General features: G+C 29.7%; 1 protein-coding gene across 2 annotated transcripts in view; it reads right to left on the minus strand.

Moving 5' to 3' along the window:
- The window catches only part of LOC127287941 (97 kDa heat shock protein), an 85,526-nt gene that overhangs the window by 23,936 nt on the left and 41,584 nt on the right, over positions 1–20,006 (minus strand). For both annotated transcript variants that reach the window (XM_051315093.1, XM_051315094.1), the window contains exon 7: positions 4,364–4,608. In XM_051315093.1, coding sequence (XP_051171050.1) covers positions 4,364–4,608 — 245 coding nt within the window. The remainder of the gene's footprint in view (positions 1–4,363; positions 4,609–20,006) is intronic.

Raw genomic sequence — 20,006 nt, forward strand, 5'->3', positions numbered from 1 at the left:
CCATATTGCTTTAGACAACGCCCTCATGTCAGATCTCGCATTATATTTGTTTAATAAAAATATGTGCACACGAAATGAACAAAACCTAAAGTGAAGAATATAAGAAACAACTCATGTAACATAAAATGTTTGCCAATGAGTAGGTAAAAAACCTTCAATTATGTAAAAAAAATATTTGTAAACTCAATTTTTTTTGCTATCAGAATGTATTTAGGATGTTCAGACTGAGCACGTTTTTGGATATTAACAAAACGAGTAAATATTTGCTTACTGTTAGAGCCGTTTTTTAAATTAATTTTATAACGAAAGGCCTTACGAGGCCTTTTTCGTTATAAAATTAATAAACAAGTATATGGAGGATTTCACGTGAAGTGATGAAAGGGGAAAAAATATATTTTTATTGTAATTATTTTTTTTCTCTTAAATATTAAACTCAATAATTTTATTAATATCACTTTCGAAAGCTATTTTTAATTCTCTTTCGATTGGTAATATGCATTTTTCAAAAAAAACATTTAACAAAAAAAATGAATCTCAACAATAAATTTGACTTTTTCGTGCTGAAAGGTACGATTTTTTTAAATTGAAAGCTAAGGTTTTTATCTATAAAAATATACAGTTGAAAAAACGGGACAAGAATGTTTAAATATTGAAAAATAGTAAAAAAAAAAATATTCATTATCAATATTTAAACATTCTTGTTCTACTTTTACAACTACATATTTTTAGAGGAAAAAATCTCAGCCTTCGATTCAAAAAATCGTACCATTCACCCGAAAAAATCAAATTTATTTTTGAGTTTCATTTTTATTGTTAAAAGTTTTTTTTCAAAAATGCATATTACTAATCGAAAGAGAATCAAAAAAACTTTGGAAACTTTCATTAAATTTTTTTTTTATTTTAACATTTAAGGAAAAGAATTATTAAAATATGCGGTGTACCGTAAACCCTAAAGCTTTCACCTCCTCCCCCTCGGAAAATATTGGACTGAATGAAAAAATATTTTTACCAAAAATTAACATCTATAAATATTACAAATCCCCTGAGTTTAAGCGTGACCAGAGAAAAATATTTTTTTTGACTTAATTACATCACCTGGGATCCCTCATATATTAAATAGAAATCGAAATTAATCTTATATGCCAATTAAGTTATATATAAATATTTATTCATAATATGTAAACCCTAATATGATGTTGATATTGACAGAAATGAGATAGAGCAGAATACATTTTTGCGTTTCACAGCGAGGAAAACAGGGACTCCGTACTAATTTATTTCTCACGATTATTCTGGGCTTCGAGGTTGTAACGCACAAAATTGTTTTTACTTAATTTATATGGGCATATCTCTAGAACTTTTAAACTTTATGTTATCGCTCATTATGATACCTTAAGAATTTTTTAAATAATTTTTCAATACCATAATTTGACCAATTATAGGGCTTTTTAAATGTATCATGCGTTATATAATTTTTTTAATTATGTAGGAAATGACGAACGTAAGTTAAAGTGGTGAAATCGACAGTTTCTAGTGTGTGATATTGACTGTTTTTTTTAGTTTATAGACTGTAACTTTTTTAACGAAACATTGTGTGTCTTGTGGCTTGCAATAGAAGTAGGTGGGAGTGTAAAGAACTAAAAAATCCATGAAACAATGATGTGCCTCAAATTGAATAAAAACTATGTAGCTTCAAACTTGCGAGACAACTTTTTCAAAATTTCTACAAGTTAGCAGTTAAACTGATATAACTTTTTTAACGAAGGTTTTTGAGTAACGGCACAACGGGATTATATTATCTACCTAATAAGAAGTAATTTGAACCCATACAGGAATGTGTGCCTCCTTTACACAAAGAATGCAATGACTTCAAACATTAAATTTTAAAACGTAACTCATATCAAAAAACCACATATTTGAAAAGCACATGTTGAATTTTGCTTCTAAATGCTCCCAACTCATTGTAATCTCTTCTCATGCATTATAAAAGTCTACAGAAAAATCGTTCACCTTTGCACACTTCATTAAAACTTTATAATTAATAATGAATATAAACCTAAACTGTCCGACGCATAGTTTGTGAAGAAAAGTAAGTATTAACTAATAGATGTGTTTAAATCTGTCTGATATTTCTCACTCGAAGGTTTTTGGGGTCGCTGCGACTACTAATCTGAATTTTAAATTTTCCAAAATTCAGAATGGCGAATCCAATATGGCGGACGACTTTTTAAAAAAGTGATCCCATTGGCCTCAAATTTTTTACTCGGGGGTTTTTGGGGTCGCTGATTATGAATCTGAACTTTGTTTTTCAAAATTCAAAATGGCGGATCCAATATGGCGGATGACTTTTAAAAAAATTGATCCAATTGGCCTGAAATTCGTTACTCGGGGGTTTTTTGCGTCGCTGACTACGAATCTGAACTTAGTTTTACAAAATTCATAATGGCGGATGACTTTGTACAAAATTGATCCCATTGGCCTAAAATTTGTTACTCGGGGGTTTATGGGGTCGCTGATTACGAATCTGAACTTAATTTTTCTAAATTCAAAATGGTGGATCCAAAATTGCAAACAAAATTTTTTAAAAAATTGAATAATTGAAAAATATCTTTCTGACATATTTGATACACCATTTTAAATATTAGTAATGAAACTTTAAATTTTATGTACATGGTTACAAAAACTAAGCTACGAAAACCCCCAAGTAACAAATTTCAGGCCAATTGGATCAATTTTTTTAAAAGTCGTCCGCCATATTGGATCCGCCATTTTGAATTTTGAAAAACTAAGTTCAGATTCGTAATCAGCGACCCAAAAAACCCCCGAGTAACAAATTTCAGACAAATTCGATCAATTTTTTAAAAGTCGTCCGCCATATTGGATCCGCCATTTTGAATTTTAAAAAAACTAACGTCGGATTTGTAATCAGCGACCAAAAAAATCCGCGAGTAACAAATTTCAGTCAGTTTTAAACACATCTAGAGATTTTGGGCAGATTTTTTGCAATAAGGCCCACTGTGCTGCGTAACAATGTGTAAAAATGAGTTACGCAAATTTTTGTATAGTATTTGATCAATACTGAAGACAATAAAATTTGTTTCACGAATGTGCCCTGAAAGAAAATTAATTTTTCTAATATCTCAAAGTTTAAAAGTTCTAGAGATATGCCCATATGCCGATCCCGGTGATATCTTCACTCTATGTTATCACAATCGTATTAAGAATCATTTTAAATTACACGGGCTACTAAGTTGTATGTAGCGCTGATTGCACTATAGCAGACAACGAAACCAAATGGCTAATCTTCTTGGAAAAAATCTAATATTTAATAAAATATTTTATGAATGATCGTAAAACGATTATAATTATGTATGTATTTTTACTTGAAAAATAAAGAAACTCGGATTTTTTGAAACATAATATTTTGTACTGTTTAAATTTAAAATTTTATGGTAAAATAAGTGTTTTGAAAACTTTTTGTTTAAAATTTTATAACTTTGCCATTTTTCATATATTTTTGAAGATTTCTACTTAGTTCTAATATGTGGCGCGCCCTAATATGTAGTACAATAAATTCGTCAAATTAAATAATTCTAAGACTTTTTCTAATGTTTTCTTACAAATAAATAAATAGTCTGCAGTGTGAAGTGATTTAATTAATTTACGATTTCTATATTCTATTATTAAGAACCCAATTGGCCGTATCGAGCTCTTTTTAAAGTTTGATTTCAATGAGGTGAAATAGGTGTTCATCCAATGCAAGTGGATTGATTGAATTTTAAACATAAATAATTAAATACCATTCCTTACTTTAAAATGTTACCTCGTAGAGGAACCAAATTCTTTGCTGATAGCAATGAGGAAAATAAATATTTATGAAATAAATATTACTTTTGTCTTAAAAGGTTCCCACGTCAACTTGTTAAAATGACTAGAAATCAGACATTTCTATGGCTGATAAGTTTAAGTTTACTCTAAAGGCTGAAGATCATGTTTTGAAGTCTAAAATTTATGTCCTTTGTAAACGATTTGAGTTTAAAGTGTGTTGAAATCCAGATTTATTTTTTACAGTGTGTGATTGGTCGAAATCTTTCGCACCATAAAATGTCTTAAAAACGAGGACAAGTCTGTCTTAAAATAAGACATTCGTTTATTCAGTGTACGTATTCATGCAAAGAGTTAATTAATTAAAATTTTTTTTAATTAGTTTAATTTGCTGCATAGTTGAAACAGACAGGACAAATTTTTGAAAGACGGAAACCAGACAATTCTGAAGTAATTTGGAATTACGAATATAGGGTTTTATAACTTTTAATATAATAATATATAGTTAATTTTATTAATAAAATTAATTTTTACCTACCTCAGTAACAGGGGGTTCTTTTGCTTGAGCCTCCTGATCAGGTTTGTCCGTTTCTTGAGGTTGATTACCATTTTCAACGCTATTCTGATTTTGTAGTTCTTCTTCTTCTTTTTCTTGTTCCCGTTTTTCAACTAGACATGCTGAAGCAATGGTTAAAATGCCATTAAGATTTAGCCTAACTTTAACTTTAACTTTTGAACATTCGCCTTCAGGAGTAGGTTTTACGTTTTTGATGAGGAATGCTCCTAGAATGTAAAAAAAAAAAATTAATAAAAATTAAATTAAAACCGTGTTTATAATGAAACTTTTCATTAAATCTATATGATCTTAATTCCGGTAAATTTTGTCAAAAAAGTATAATTAATTAATTGAAAATTTCGGAGAAATCGTTTGCTTACTATCGTTTAATAGCATAAAAATTTTATTAATTACTTTGGAATATATTTCGACAATTTATTATTATTGAGTAATTCCTTATACGCCCTAAAAAGCTATATCTAGTCTTGGGCACAAAGCCCTTTCCATACAGAAAGGACTGCAGCTAAATTGCTATTAGCAATAGCCATTTTTTCAAGGATGCGACACTAAAACTAGTGGCTACTATGGTTCAAGCAAATCAGCTTTATGCGGCCCCTGTTTGGGTTTCGGCCCTAAAGACTCACGGCATCTCTGACAGGCTTCTCGCGGTTCAGAGATATTCGCTAGAGTCAAAAAGTAGGTGGAGCAATCGCCTGATTCCCCACCTCGCCACATGGTTGAAAAGGAAACACTGCACAGTTGGCTACTACCTTACGCAAGCGTTGCCGGGTCATGGTTGTTTCGGCCTGTATTTTTACAGATTTAAAATAGAAGAAGACGCTTAATGTGTGTATTGGAACGATTCGAGCGTCGACAAAGCAATACACATTGACGAGGGGAAGCACACGCTCTTTTTCTGCGGGCAATGGCGTGAACTTAGACGAGCCATGTTTTTGGGTGTTGGCACTGAAGTCACAGTTGAAAACATGGTTTCAATTATGTTGCAGGACGCTGACTGTTAGAGAAACATCGAGTCCTTCATTACGCAAGTAATGAGAACGACAGGAAGATGAGGTTGACCTGGAGATATTCTACTGCTCGGATGGGTGCTCGCGGAAGATGGAGGAGACCTTAACTGGATCTCCTCCCTCTTCCGCTGGCACTCAGTTAAGGATTTAGGTAAGTTTTAACTTCTATTATGATTTTCAAAAAGGAGAAGATTGGCAAACAAAAGAAGACTCTCTTAGACAAAGCCAAACTTTTATTCCTACAGAAGAAAATAATTGTAATAGATGCCCCAAAGAGGAACAACCATCTGTTCGAAGAGAAGGTATTATAAAATGCCGATATGAAACATAAGTAAAATACGCAGTATTTCACATGATTGTTATGCATTTTTATTTGTTTTAAAGTTCCAAATTACGAGAAAAGAAGACCTCTTTCTTTTCCTTGGAGTGCACTACCTGATTCGATGAAAGACAGACTAGAAATGCATGAAACTTTGTCCAACAAAGATTGTAGGGAGTTAAGGAAAATTATGGGCATTCATCTGATTGGGACACTTAACGATAACAGAAGAAATACGGCTAGTTCTCTAATTCATATATTTGTTAATAAATATCCACAAGCTTTAAAAATAATTGATGCTGATGGAGAAAAGTTAAGCGATGGAAAAGAAGTTTTTCTTATTAGGTTCTATGATCACATCAATTATAAAAAGCCATCGAACGAAAAAATGATAAAAAATAATGTCATTGAAGAAGATATCCATCAGAGTGATAAGGAAAATATAAATCACGATGAATACGTCTGTGACTTACCAAATGCCATTGCCACCCAATGAAACAAAAATAACGCAAGAGGAGAAACATTCAAAATAAATAGAAAAAAGGTGTTTATGGAAGAATTTATATGACGTTGAAACCCTAAAGACAGAAATTAAAGGTTTGATGGAAGTCACATACGCGAGATAAAAATTCCTGAAAAAAAGAGACGAAATTGTTTAATTGCAAATATCTTGCAAAATATTAAAAATTTTGCAAAACCTTTTGGCATACTTATTTAGCACCCTAAACACAACAAAATCACGAAGTATAAACAAAATCAATTTTTCGCCAGTCCCTCATGAAATGGAACGCCCCTATTGTAAAAACGTACATAAGGCCTCATATCAGACCACAGATAAGTATTCTCGTGAGATCGCTTACACCGAAAAAAAAATCCTCTTGTTTCAAGAGGATTCCTCTTATTTCAATGCATATTTTCCTCTAGTATATGCTGCAAAAGGATGTCCTCTAAGTTTAAGAGGATTGTCCTCTATGTAAAATTATGCCTCTTAATTTAAGAGGATACTCTTATTTTAAAAGGAAAATATCATCTTAAAAAGAACTCTGAAATAATAAAAATGCAATCATCTAATTTTTATGTCATAGATATAATCTATAAAATTAAAAGGAATAAAATTTGTTATTCCATGATTTACAACTATTTGAGTATAAATAAATTGAAATTGATTTTAATTTTTTTGAATAAATCAACTAAATCTATTTTTAATAATATTTTTATGCGCAAAACATATAATTCATTAAATTTGAAAATTTATTTTAAATAAATTTTAAATAAAATTAAAATAAATAAAAATCGTAATAAAATAAAATTTTAAATAGCATAATCTCAAAATTATTTAAATTTTTTTAAAAATTACTTTTAAAAATTCCTTTTACCTTCAAAAATAGGCATGTATTGGGTATGTTGCAACTCTATCAAGATATTTAAAAGATTATTATTATCCATTTTGTTTAATTCCCCTTTTTTTACACAGAAACTAAAACTTTTTTACGCATGATATGCGATTTATGACGCAATCATCTTTGCGCATGAGCGACTTTCTATGGGAAATCCTCTAAGAATTTAGAGGAATATTCTTAAACATAGAAGATTATTCTAAATTCTAAGAGTATTATCTTTATTCTAAAAAGATTATTCTGAATATAAGAGGAATGCCCTAGAATAGTCCTTTTGTTTCGATCCTCTTGAAATTAGAGGAAAATATTCTTATTTAAAGAGTAATACTCTTGTTTTAAGAATAAAATTCAAGAGGATTCTGTAAGAGGAATTTTCCTCTGAATACAAGAATATTTTTTTTCGGTGTATAAAATCATGCGAACACATTGAGAACTTACGTACAAACTCATACATATAAGAACTTACGTGCGAACTCACATGAAAACTCGTTCAGAAAAATACAAAGAACTAAGCAGCGCAAATGTACTAACAAACAATAATTTTTAAATATTTTATCAAATTTAATAATATATTAATTTATTTTTGTATATAATAATTTATTCCACGAGAAAAATAAATTAGAAAAATATTCTGCTTATTTATTAAATAATAGAGAGCAGTAATAGGTAGGATTCAACAACGTCTTGACAAAAATCGTTGCCTGCTTATATAGAGGTGTTTGTCGGCTGTGAGAGAGAAAGCGGTAGGCATCTGTAGTATGCAACGACTTTGTTCAAGATGTGCTTGAATCCTATTACTGCTATCTATTATTTAATAGATTTTGAGAAGAATATTTCTCTAATTTATTTTTCTCATAGAATAAATTACACTGGTCTACAAAGTTTTCTTTGATATATTACAGTTGTTTCCAATGTATTTTTGTCTACTGAAGACGATCCCGGGTTTCACAATTCTGTATTACGTCAGGATATTGTACAGTCTCCAAAAACTATTTCTGAGGGTTTTTAGTATGTTTTTTCTCCTTAACCCTAGATGGTCATCGTGGGATTTTAAAGACCCCAAAATTTTTTTGAACTGTCTGCAACGATTTTTAGTATGAGAATAGTAAAACAAAAGAAAGGAAAAGAAAAAAATTTTTTTGTTCTCATACACAAATTTATGAAATTTTTAATATCCAAATATGTATATATGACAAGAAACATTGATAGATAATGTTTTGCAATACTTCACGATTATCTGGAGATTTTATTAAATATTTTTAAAATCATTGGTGAATTAAATACAGTGGTACCTCGATTATCCGGTCCTCTGTCAACCGTCCTCATTCTGAGATGGTTTTTTTTTATTTTAAATAATCAATTTCTATCTACATAACGTTACTTTTACTTTATTTCTTTATTTATGAAATTTGAATCATTAGTATTTTGTTTGTTTGTATTGGTCACATTGTTTATTTTTGTATACTGCGTGTACACACAATGTATTGTGAACTTTTCGAGAATTTGATTTAGTCTGGATTTAAACATTGTGTCAAGTGTTTCTTTGACAAAATTTATAAAATTTATTCACTTAAAATGGAACTTGTTGCGTTCACATCAAGTAAACCAAAACGAAAAAGAAACGTTCTCACATTTGAAAAAAAATTAAAGATCATCGAGCAACTGTTCTAATATGCAAAATTTTTTTGACTGGTATGAACAGCAAGACGACGCAAATGTGACAGACACTTTGATTCTTCGCCATCTACGCACGTATGCGACGAATAAATGTCAAAGCAAAGTCAGACAAACAAAAATGACAGATTTTTTGTTATCTAATTAATTTTACTTTGTTGTGAAAAATATAAATAAAATGTAAAAAATATAAAAAAATATAAAATAAAAAATGCATGTATACTCTAATATCCGTCAAAGTATTGGTCCATTGCCTGACAGATATTGGAGGTTTCACTGTATAACATTCTTTAGATGGTGGGGTGTTAAACACCCCAGGTGACTATAATGTAATTCTATTGAAGTGTGACCATCTGGGGTTAACATGACGCGATAGACTTCTATTTAGACTTAAATTAAAGTTTAGATCATACACTTTAAGACTTACGTTTGCAAAATAAAAAAATTGAAATTTCGAAAAAATTAGGTTCAAGACACCCAAAAAATTCATTGGTGTCTGCAAAACCATTTTTTCAAAATTTTTTATCTTACGCATATGGGCTTTAAAATGTACGATTTAAGCCTTAATTGAAGCTTGTGTAGAAGTCACTAATACGTCGGGTTTAAGAGAAAAAAGGCTTAAACGTATATGAGGGTTCGTCTACATGGATTTTCCCTTGGACAGTAGCAATGTGGGCTCACCTAAATTGCGTCCCGACGAGTCACCGAATCTGTACGAAGATCCATGTATTTGAAATAAGAATTTAAATATCTAATTAGTTGGTAATAAACCTGTGTTGTGTCAGTTTGTTTGTTTTGTGTTAGAAATTTGTAGTGTATATCAATTGAAACGGAAAAATTGAATGTAATGATTGGAAAGAAAGGTAAGACTTTGATACTCGTTGACAATTTTAAGTTTTCTTTTCAAAAAAAAATTAAAAAATGAAATTCAACGGTGGGCATGCTCAAAAAGAATATGCAAAGCATTTTTTAAAGTTAATGACCAATATGATATAGTAGAAGGTAAGTTGAATAAGTATCATGAACTGGATATTGAGAAAATAATAAATCCTCAGAAATGAAGCAATAGTTTGAAGCGTAAAGCTGTCGACGATCCCTCTGATCGCCCAGCAAAAATTTTGCAAAAAGATTTAATGAAAGGTGATGTCGATACATTAGATTTATGCGACGTTCGCCTCATAAAAAATAATATGAATTACGCGCGACGAATGATAATTCCTAAATTACCAGATAGCTTAGAATCACTTCATAATAGTTTATCGACCTTGGACATAAAAACAAATAAAAATGAAAATTTCTTGATACTAAATAATGATTCAAATAATATAGTTTTATTTTCAACTGAAGCTAATTTAAAATTTCTATCTAATTCAAATATAGTGTTTGTCGATGCCAAATATTTTTAATTTTATGAAGTATTGAAAGGGGTATAATGTGAAGTATATATAAAAATGAGAAGCACAATAGTAGGTCGGGTTGTATCCGAGCTACGTATACCCCGTCGCAGCGGGTAGTTGAAAAAGGGGGAACCAAAATTACCTCTTTTTTTAAATAAAAAATAAAAATTTTATTAATTATATAAAACACATTTTAAACATATATTTTTGATATCTCCGCCTTCTGACGATTCCAACGATATCTCATTTGTACATTCTTACTTAAAATTCACGATTTCAAAATAAAAACAATAAACCGATGAAGGCTTCAAAGATTTAATAAAAACAATAGACTCATTGATGAAGGTTTTGAATAATTAATATTTTCCAAACTTATTATTCAGTTTAATTTTGTCAGTCATAAAATTCCTTCGGAAATGGAATTTCTACAAAGTTTCCGCAATTTTAATAATTATGTACCTCAAGTTGGTTTTGTTAATTTTTTAAAAAATAATAATATTTTCCCGGATAAAAAACAATGTAGTGCATGCGATAATTGAACAATGCACTTGAAATTAAATGGGAAAAATAGAAATATTATTTACCAGTGCGGTTCAAATAATTGTAGTAAGAAAAAAGAGCAAGAGACAATAGTTTTTTTTTCAATTTGCGAAATTCGTTGGGAGACACAAATAAAAATATTAATTTGTTGGATTTTGGATTATCCGTCCAATGTTATATCCCGAGAAATTGGTATTTGTCCGAATTCTTTACAGACATGCCTGCTCGATTTTTGTAATTTAATTGAGAATTCATATAAAATTGGCGGGATGAATTCCATTGTTGAGATTGACGAAAGTGCTTTTGGTACCAGAAAATATAATCGAGATCATTTTGAAGAAAACAAAGTGGTTGAATTTCCGAAACTTTAATAATATAATATAATAATATATCATTTATAAAATTTTTTTTATTTATTTAAAAAAGAGGTAATTTTGGTTCCCCCTTTTTTAAGGGCACTTAAAAGCACGGTTTTTGGGGTCTTTAACCCTACATTACTGAAAACCTACACAATTTTGGAACCCGGGAACGTGTTTAGGACACAAAAATTCGTTGAAAACCTCTCCGATATCTAAAAAATCTAATTTTGTAGTCCTGTCCTATTATATATAAAAATAAATTAATATATTATTTAATTGGATAAAATATTTAAAAATTATTATTTTTTAGTACCTACATAAGACTTGCCTAATCCTTTGTATTTTTCTGTACTCGTTCTCATATATAAGTTCGCACGTAAGTTTTTATATGAGTTCGTACGTGAGTTCTCATTGTGTTCGTACGTAAGGTATAATGAGAGTTGTCATATGTGTTCGCATATGAATTGACGTTAAAGGAAAGAGAAGAGGTTCCTACACGCCCTCGTAGGTAGGGCCATGCAAGCTTCTGCTTGACATTGTGGAGGAACTCAAAGGGAGAATGGAAGCACTAGAGAAGGCCTTCCACGACATCGAAGGGGCGTTTATTAAAAACACCCTTAACGAGCTAAAAGTGAAGAGTAAAGGTTGCTAAAGAAATTTATAGTATTGCAAAGGACGCGAGCCTTGCCGTCGTGTTGTTACCGGCTGGTAAACTCCAAAAAACTTTGTAACAGCCGAGTACACCCAAGACAAAAGGCCCAAAAAGTTCCCAGCACAACACCTCCAGTACTCCAGTGACACCTCAGTCCAAGCGGAAGGAACAACGCCCCTCGGCACACGCCCAGAAAAGAGGAGTGTCAAAAAAAGGACGTCTGAGGAAATCCATTAGGAAGTAAAAGCCTTGCCTGTTAGTGGACCTCAGACAGAAAAAGCCAATGCCGAGGGGATATGGGTAGAAGTACCCTCAAAGAAAGACAAAAAGATAAGAGAAAAGAAAAAGGTCGAATTATTTTGTCTCCGATGATCATACATTATCATCATGATTCTACACCTGAGAACCCTGGAGATTATGAAAATCCTCAGAAAATCCTACAGATAACTTTGAAATAGACAATCATTCCGACAATTTACCTTCCACTTAAAGCGATTGATTTGTTTTTCATTAAAATATTCATATAATTGAATTTTCTTTTACATTTTCTTTATTATGGTACTTTTTCTTTTGTTTTTTTTTTCGTTTTATATAGGCATATATAGAAGAAATTTTGCATAGATATGTAAAGCATAGGTGTTAAGTTAATCATTTTTTGAAATGCAAAATCTTGAAATTTTTATTTATTACATTTCGTTTAGTTAATTCAGAAAGAAAAAGTTTCTAATTTTAATATTTTTGACCTACACGGAAAACTTATAATGAAACAAGCAAACTGCAGATGTGCCAATAATCTGGCATATGTGGTTTTTTTTATTTCGGTGCAGGAATAAAGAGGTATAGCCCTACTTGGTCCTGGTTGTGACTATGTGAGTGTGTCTATGGGCAATGACCATGTCCCTCTAAACCTTGCATTTGTCAAGATACTTAGTTGTTAACGAGCTTTTGAAGCGAGTACTGCGTTACTCTCAAAACTTAATTTTTCCATAAACATATTTTCTGAATAAATACATTAACCAGTACTTTGTTTGTTAATTTATTAAAGGAAAATTTGGATTTTTATAATTATTGACTTGTTAAATAAGCAAAACCGAAGCAAAAATATTCGGGCCTTTTATAAATTTACTCTAATGGTATCACCAAACGTGGAAGTTGTGTAAAATAAATAGATATTTATATAATTTGAAGGTTATTACAGACCTGAAAACATAAAAATTTTAAATTTAAGTGTTACATATTTTTGTTCTATCTAAAACAGCACAAAACTCGTCTGACATTACATCCAATCTTGTTTTCCTTTTCGTCGTCAAACCTGTTGAACTATTAGGAAGATCAGCGTCATCATTATCATCATCATCATCGTCATCTACATTATCATCATTGTGATCTTCTTCGGAGTAATCTTCATCTCGCATATCAATATTTTCCTTTAGTTTTATTAGTACTTTTTTGCCTCTCTTTCGCTTTATAGATTTTGATTTCTCATTACTTGCAGTTCTTTCTTCAATTAAATTTCCTTCTGCATTGACTTCACTTTCCATTATACATATTTCGTTTACTCTTTTATTTAGTCGCAATGAATTCAAAAGACTTTTGTTTAACTGGCTAAGACTTGCCTGACTGCTATTTGACATTGAAACAATATCAAACAAATTATCCAATTGATCGGTAAAATTATTACGTTTTTCTATAACCAACGATGTTTTTCGTATTTGTCTTATTGTAATTTTATCCAATCATTGTGTAACTTTGTTATACAAACAATTACATTTCGTTCTTCTCTGCAAGGAATTCGTTTTAACAACCAAAAGTGTATGATTTCCTGGCTAGTTAATTGTGCACTTCGTTGAACAGTATTCTTATTTTTCAAATATAAAAAAAATGGTGCTAAGACTTGACGTTTTGTTGGTAAAATACATCCTTCAATTTTTTTGCATGGATTCCGACTAGCCAAATATCTTCATATTTTTTTTGTAGTGTTAGACATTATGTTCTTCAAAAATGGATTATATTATAATAATTAACCAAAAAAAAATTAATTTGTGTAAACAAATGAAAACAAGCAATTTGTAAAGTACTAACCTTTTTAATTAATGATTATAGAAAAACTACACGGAGAAAATCTGAAAGCACTGAGTATTTTTTCTCACAGCACTGGCTACTGTGTAAATCAAAAAATTAAATTCCAGAGTTCTGAAAGTTCTCCACACAGCACTGAATGCTCTGCAGAAAATAATCACAACTTTTTTTGACAGTAATCAGAGTTTTGTTTTATATTAGTTGACAACAGATTATTCAGAGCTACGAATGTAGCAATAAATTCTTTGCTTTTTTAGGATTAAAGAAATAAAAGAACATTAAACCTTTAATAAAAAATAGACAACAATTTTAAACAAGCGTTCAAGACAATTTTAATCAATTTTAGATGTTTTCTAATATTTTTATGAAAAACAGATTATTTGATTAAGATTATTTATATTTTTTTTACTTCAAGAGATAAATATTTAAAATAATAATGTCGAAACTTATTATTTTTTAATCATAATTATCTGTAAATTTAGATTAGGTTGTAATTTGATATTAGCTAAGAAATCTTAAAATCTCAAAACTTGTGAAATACAAATAAATATTTAAAACTTACCTATAATAATTTATTTTAAAAATAATTATTTATTATTTCATTATAATATAATAACTTTATTTGCTATATGGGTGATTTGCAAATAACTGTCATTTTACATGTCCCCAGTGATAATTTACTTTAAACATTTTTTTGTGTGTTAATTACCTTGAATACCAAGTAATGGCACCCTGTTTTCAAAGATACTTCATATTTAGCTCACTAAGTAAACATTTTAATAGTTAAAATTAGGAAAATAGGCCTAAAATGTCAGGACCGTGGCATGCCCCTTTTTAAAATTTTGAGTTTACGTTCTGACAAAATTTCAATGCGATCAAATATTAAAACTACACTTTGCCTATTTTAAAGTACAAATATAACTAGATGTTTTACATATAAAAACAATTTTAATATAATGGTATTCTATATGTATGAGCACTTTGTTTCATGTCCCCAATTTCAACAATTTTGTACACGTGCTTACAAAAGTAAATATTTTACTACTTAATTTAATTTTTAATTGTCTTTTATCAAAACAATCTTGAAGCAGGAATGTTAAAAACAAATTATCAACGATTATTGAAGGAAAAATTTAAAAATTATTTATTGAAATTCTGTAGTTTTTAAGTGCTTTCTGTTGAAAAGAAACTTATGGTCAGGACCGTGGCAATTTATTACTTGGAGGTAAACAAATATTTTTTTAAATTATTTGCATAGAAAAGTTGTATATATTAAATATTAATAACGTACGTTTGGAATTCTGAAAATTTTCAATATTAATGAAAATAGACTAATTTAAAGTCAGTTTGTCAGGACCGTGGATGTCAGGACCGTGGCTATTTTAACAATATACGTCTTTAAACTTATTTAAGTAAGTTTTAACTTTACAGGTAATATGCCAGAGGTAAATTACTTACCCAACACTGGTTACAGGGGTAATATTTCCAGTGATAGAAGACGAACCAATCACGAGCGTGCGTTTAGTTCCAACCTAACCTCATCTAACCTCACTTTTCACCAGATCTTTTCTTAGCCACATTATCAAGAAGAATAGCAAGACTTTTACCACCTGTTTTTTCTATTAAAAATGTCTCGAAACAAAAAAATAAAAACCAGAAGTTCAGTTTCCAGGAATGAAGAAAAAAAGAAAGAAAGAAAAAAAAGGTTTAAGCCTTTGAAAAAGGTAAATAATTTGAAACTAAGTCTTCAAGTAATTTGATAAAATGAGATATCACTTTAAATTGGTTTCTAATACGCAGTTAATATGTCCCAAATTACAATAAAAATTCTGAATATTTTTATTTCAAATTTAGGTAGAAAGTAAAGAAAAAAGAGCCGAACGACTTCAGAAAAAAAGAGATGCAGAAAGAAAAAGGAGACAAAATATTAAGAATGATCCTGTAAAATATGAAGCATATCGTAAGCGCGAAAAAAATAGAAATAAAAAAAGGTTTGCAGAAGGAAAGCGTAAAACAGTTGATAAATTAACACCTCGAGAAAAACGTGTTAGGCGGAAACAACAAAACGAATGGCAAAGAGCTTCACGTCTTCGGAAAAAAAATGTAGAATCATCTTTAACCCCATTAATTGAACAATCGGCAGGTGAGATAAAGAAAAAGAAATGTAGAAATAAATGCTACGCAGTTAACACTAAATTGAGACAAGTGAACACCAATTTAAGGGAAAAAATGAAACTAATGTCTAAGAAAGTAAAGCGTCTTAAAAATAAATTATCTAATAGAAAAAAAATTAATAACATTACGGATAATAATAATAATAATAATGAGATAAATACTGTAGCAGGTATGGCTTTAATGGAAGAGATAAAAGATAGTTATAAAAACAGTAAAAGTAACAAGGTTAAGCAAGTATTAGGAAGGATTCTATCTGGTAAGGTCATAAGAAAATATCGAGTATTAACTTATGTCAAAAAACATGTTGCACCTGTCGTCCGAAGTAGATTACCTCAATCTAAAAGCTTGCTCAAATTCGTGAAATCAACTAAAGCTAAAACAAATTTTGTTAAGAATGAAATCAAACAATTTTTTGAGGAGAATTCTACCATTGATCCAGGGAAAAAAAGTTTTAAAATAGTAGGTGAAGAAAAAATTCAAAAGCGTTATTTGAATGCTAGTATAATTGACTTACATAACAAATTCACTTCAGAAAAATCATTTCGAGTAAGCTACGCAACATTTACAAGATACCGTCCGTGTTACTGTATTGAGAAAAATGTAACTGCTCGCGAAACTTGTGCTTGTTTTATCCACGAAAATTTTTCGTTGCTAATTAAGTCACTACACGCACAAAATATTCTGCAAGAGAATTCTATAGATAAGGTGTTCGCAAGTTTATTATGTGAAAGAAGCTCGACCGAATGTTTTTCAAGGAAATGTGAAGGCTGTTCACTAAAAAAATTAAAATTAAACACTGTTATCTTGAACGAATTACCAGAAGTCACTTACACTAAATGGGTTTCCAAAAAGGAAGAAAGGATTAACCAGAAAACTAAGAAGCTCATAACAGTGCAAATTACCAAAAAAGAAAAAAAATCAATCAGTGGATTAGAAATGAAAATTTATTTTGATAAAGAGTTTGATTTTTTCTCACGTGGAGTTGAACAATATTGAAGAAATCGATTCGATATTACCTGATAAAATACCAAATTTTGTTGGTACTAGGAAAGTCCATCAATATACTTGGAAGAAAGAAAACTCTTTTGTGATACAGTTTAATTTTCTCAGTTGTGCTACATGCAGTCCAGGAAGCATCTGTTCACACTACTCTCAAGGATCATTGAATTTCTCTTCTAATAAAAAGTCAGGATCAATTAAAAGGAAATCAGAAATTACAAACAGTAATCCAAAAAAAGTAAAGAAAATTTCGACACAGGCAGTCAGAAGAAGTGCCAGAAATCTGAAGAAATGATTAACGCTTCATATTATATTTACCTCAATTATTTAAAAATATTGTTTCCAAAGACTAATTACATAACCAATGTTAATTATAATTCAAAGAAGTTAATTTTATTAATAAATTAATATTGTAAGCAATAAATTTGATGAGTTTCAATTATTTCTCAGAACCCTGGTGCAACTGTCAGGACCGTGGTATGTTATTTTTTTATTTTTTATTGTAACTCTCAAAGTATTTGAGATATTGTAGATTCCTTTTAAACATAAACTATAATAACCAAAATGAACTAAACTATGTAATAAAAATCAAATTTGGTTTCCTTTTTTGACGGGACAAAATCTCGCTTCAAAAATGACAGTTATTTGCAAATCACCCATATAACTAAAAAAAAAATTTTAAAACCGATAGTTTTTAAAAAGATTTTTTAAAGTTTTCATTTCTTTATTTCTGTTATTCATTAACTGTTTATAAACATGACAATTAAAATCAATAATTGACAAAAAAAATAACCATGGCTATCTTCCTTTTAATTGACGTTAAACGTTCCTTTGTTTTCTAAATTCTAAAAAATAATTCTACACAGTACTCAGAGCTGTGAGAACAGCAGTCACGACTTCGAGCAAAGAATATTGGATTCGCCATTTTGAATTTTGAAAAATTGACATTTGATTTGCTATTAACGTCTCGGGTAACTACTAAATAATGTTTTTAAACTTATTATTTAAAAAATCGCCAATAAAAAATAACTTCGGTACTAGTAAAACGCATATGTTATCTTTAAAGGTTAAATTTTTTCTGGTCCATATAAGAGAATTAAAAGTCCTTTATTTACACAACAAAGTCATAGTAATTAGAGTTAGTTAAAATAAGATTTATTGACTTTTTGGACCCATTTTTACACTTAAATTTAAAATTTACATGTTTTCAGGTCTGTAATAACCTTCAAATTATATATATATATCTATTTATTTTACACAACTTTTACATTTGGTGATACCATTAGAGTAAATTTATAAAAGGCCCGAATATTTTTGCTTCGGTTTTGCATATTTAACAAGTCAATAATTGTAAAAATCCATTTTTCATGAAAAACGGACTAGCGCGACTTCTAAATATTAATAAAAAAATTTTTTTTAAATACGTATCTTTTCTTTTTCCCCAAGAAACATTATTTTGAGGTAGCGTTACAGAAATTCAAAAATCGGGTTTTTTTGAGGCACCCTACTGTACAACTCCAAAACAAATTTGGGACAAACTTTCTGTATTATATGCGGATAGTAGTTAAGATGCAAAGCAAAGTACGTGGCAACAATTTTACGATTTTAAAATTAAAGACGGAGAATCGGTAGCTCTTCAAATGGGAATGCACTCCCAAAGCAGAGAGGAAAATGAAAACTCTCATAGCAAGGCTGATACGAGAGGATAAGCGACTCTCGGAAACAGATGAGAACGTTACATCACATGACACTTGCTCTTCAAATACAAGCGTTTAATTTGAATAATCAAACTTAGAATAATTCTGAAGACCAAAGCTTGACGGCAGTTCCACGGGTCAATTAGTGTCAATTCAATGTTAAATTGATGATAAATAAATAATTAAATAAATAAAAAAGATAAAAAGAAAAGGAATAAGATAGAATAAAATTTTTAATTTTACAAAAAAACTGTTTGTCTGATCAACCAAACATTTTTGTTGACCTAACAAAAAAATTTGGTTGAGCTAACCAAACATTTTTGTTTTGGCAACAAAAAACACTCAACCATATTTTTTGGTTGACTCAATCAAATAGTACGGTGGATTAAATAGCAACAAAATTTTTTTGTTGGCCCAACCAAATTTTGGTTGCTCTGACTAAACATTTTTCTCAGTGTGCGACCCCAAAAATCCCCAGTAACAAATTTCGAGGAAAAAAATTGAATTATTACAAAATCGACCGCCATTTAAAATTTTCAAATTTATTCATGTTTGTGTTTGTCGCATCGTGAAATTGGCGACTTATATCACACCTCCAGGTGCCGCCATATTGAATTTCTAAAATCGCCCATCTGTTTTTAAAAGTACAAAAGTGTACAAGTTTTTTCAGCCCTTAAACCCTTTTTTTTATTAAAACATTTTTGGCTATAGCTCTGTTCCGTTTGTCGTGGAATATCACAAATAAATAAATATTTACAAAAAAAACTGCGAAATTTGCAAACTGCAGTAACACTTTTCTTACATAGAATGATTCAATTTTTCTTTCATTTTTAATAGAAACATTTTATTTATATTCATTAATTGAAATACATTAATCAGCAATAAATCATCTTTTTGTTAACCATTTATGGTCGAAGATAGACTGCGGGATCTTTGTGTAAATAAATAAAACGTAACGGATTGAAAAAATATCAAAAATTTAATTTAATTTGGTATATATTTTAGCAATACCAAATATCAGTTAAAATTCAAGTTCCTAATATAGTTAGTCATAGCAATAAACCCAGACAGCAAACTTTGATGTGAAGAAACTTATAAGTTTTTTAAGAAAAATACTTTAAAAAAATTAGAAATGTAATTTAAAACACGAATAAAAAGACGATAAAGTTTTATTTAATTAAATCATGTATTCTTTTGAAAAAAAATCAACAAAAAAGACTAAAAAACCACCTTTTAATATGGTTCTTTAAAATATTTAATTAATGTGGGTAAGACAATTAATTGGGTATAACAAAAAAAAAATTTTTGA

Source organism: Leptopilina boulardi, unplaced genomic scaffold (assembly GCF_019393585.1).
Source record: "Leptopilina boulardi isolate dan_hultmark-lab unplaced genomic scaffold, ZJU_Lbou_2.1 LbouV2_377, whole genome shotgun sequence".
Taxonomy (NCBI): domain Eukaryota; kingdom Metazoa; phylum Arthropoda; class Insecta; order Hymenoptera; family Figitidae; genus Leptopilina; species Leptopilina boulardi.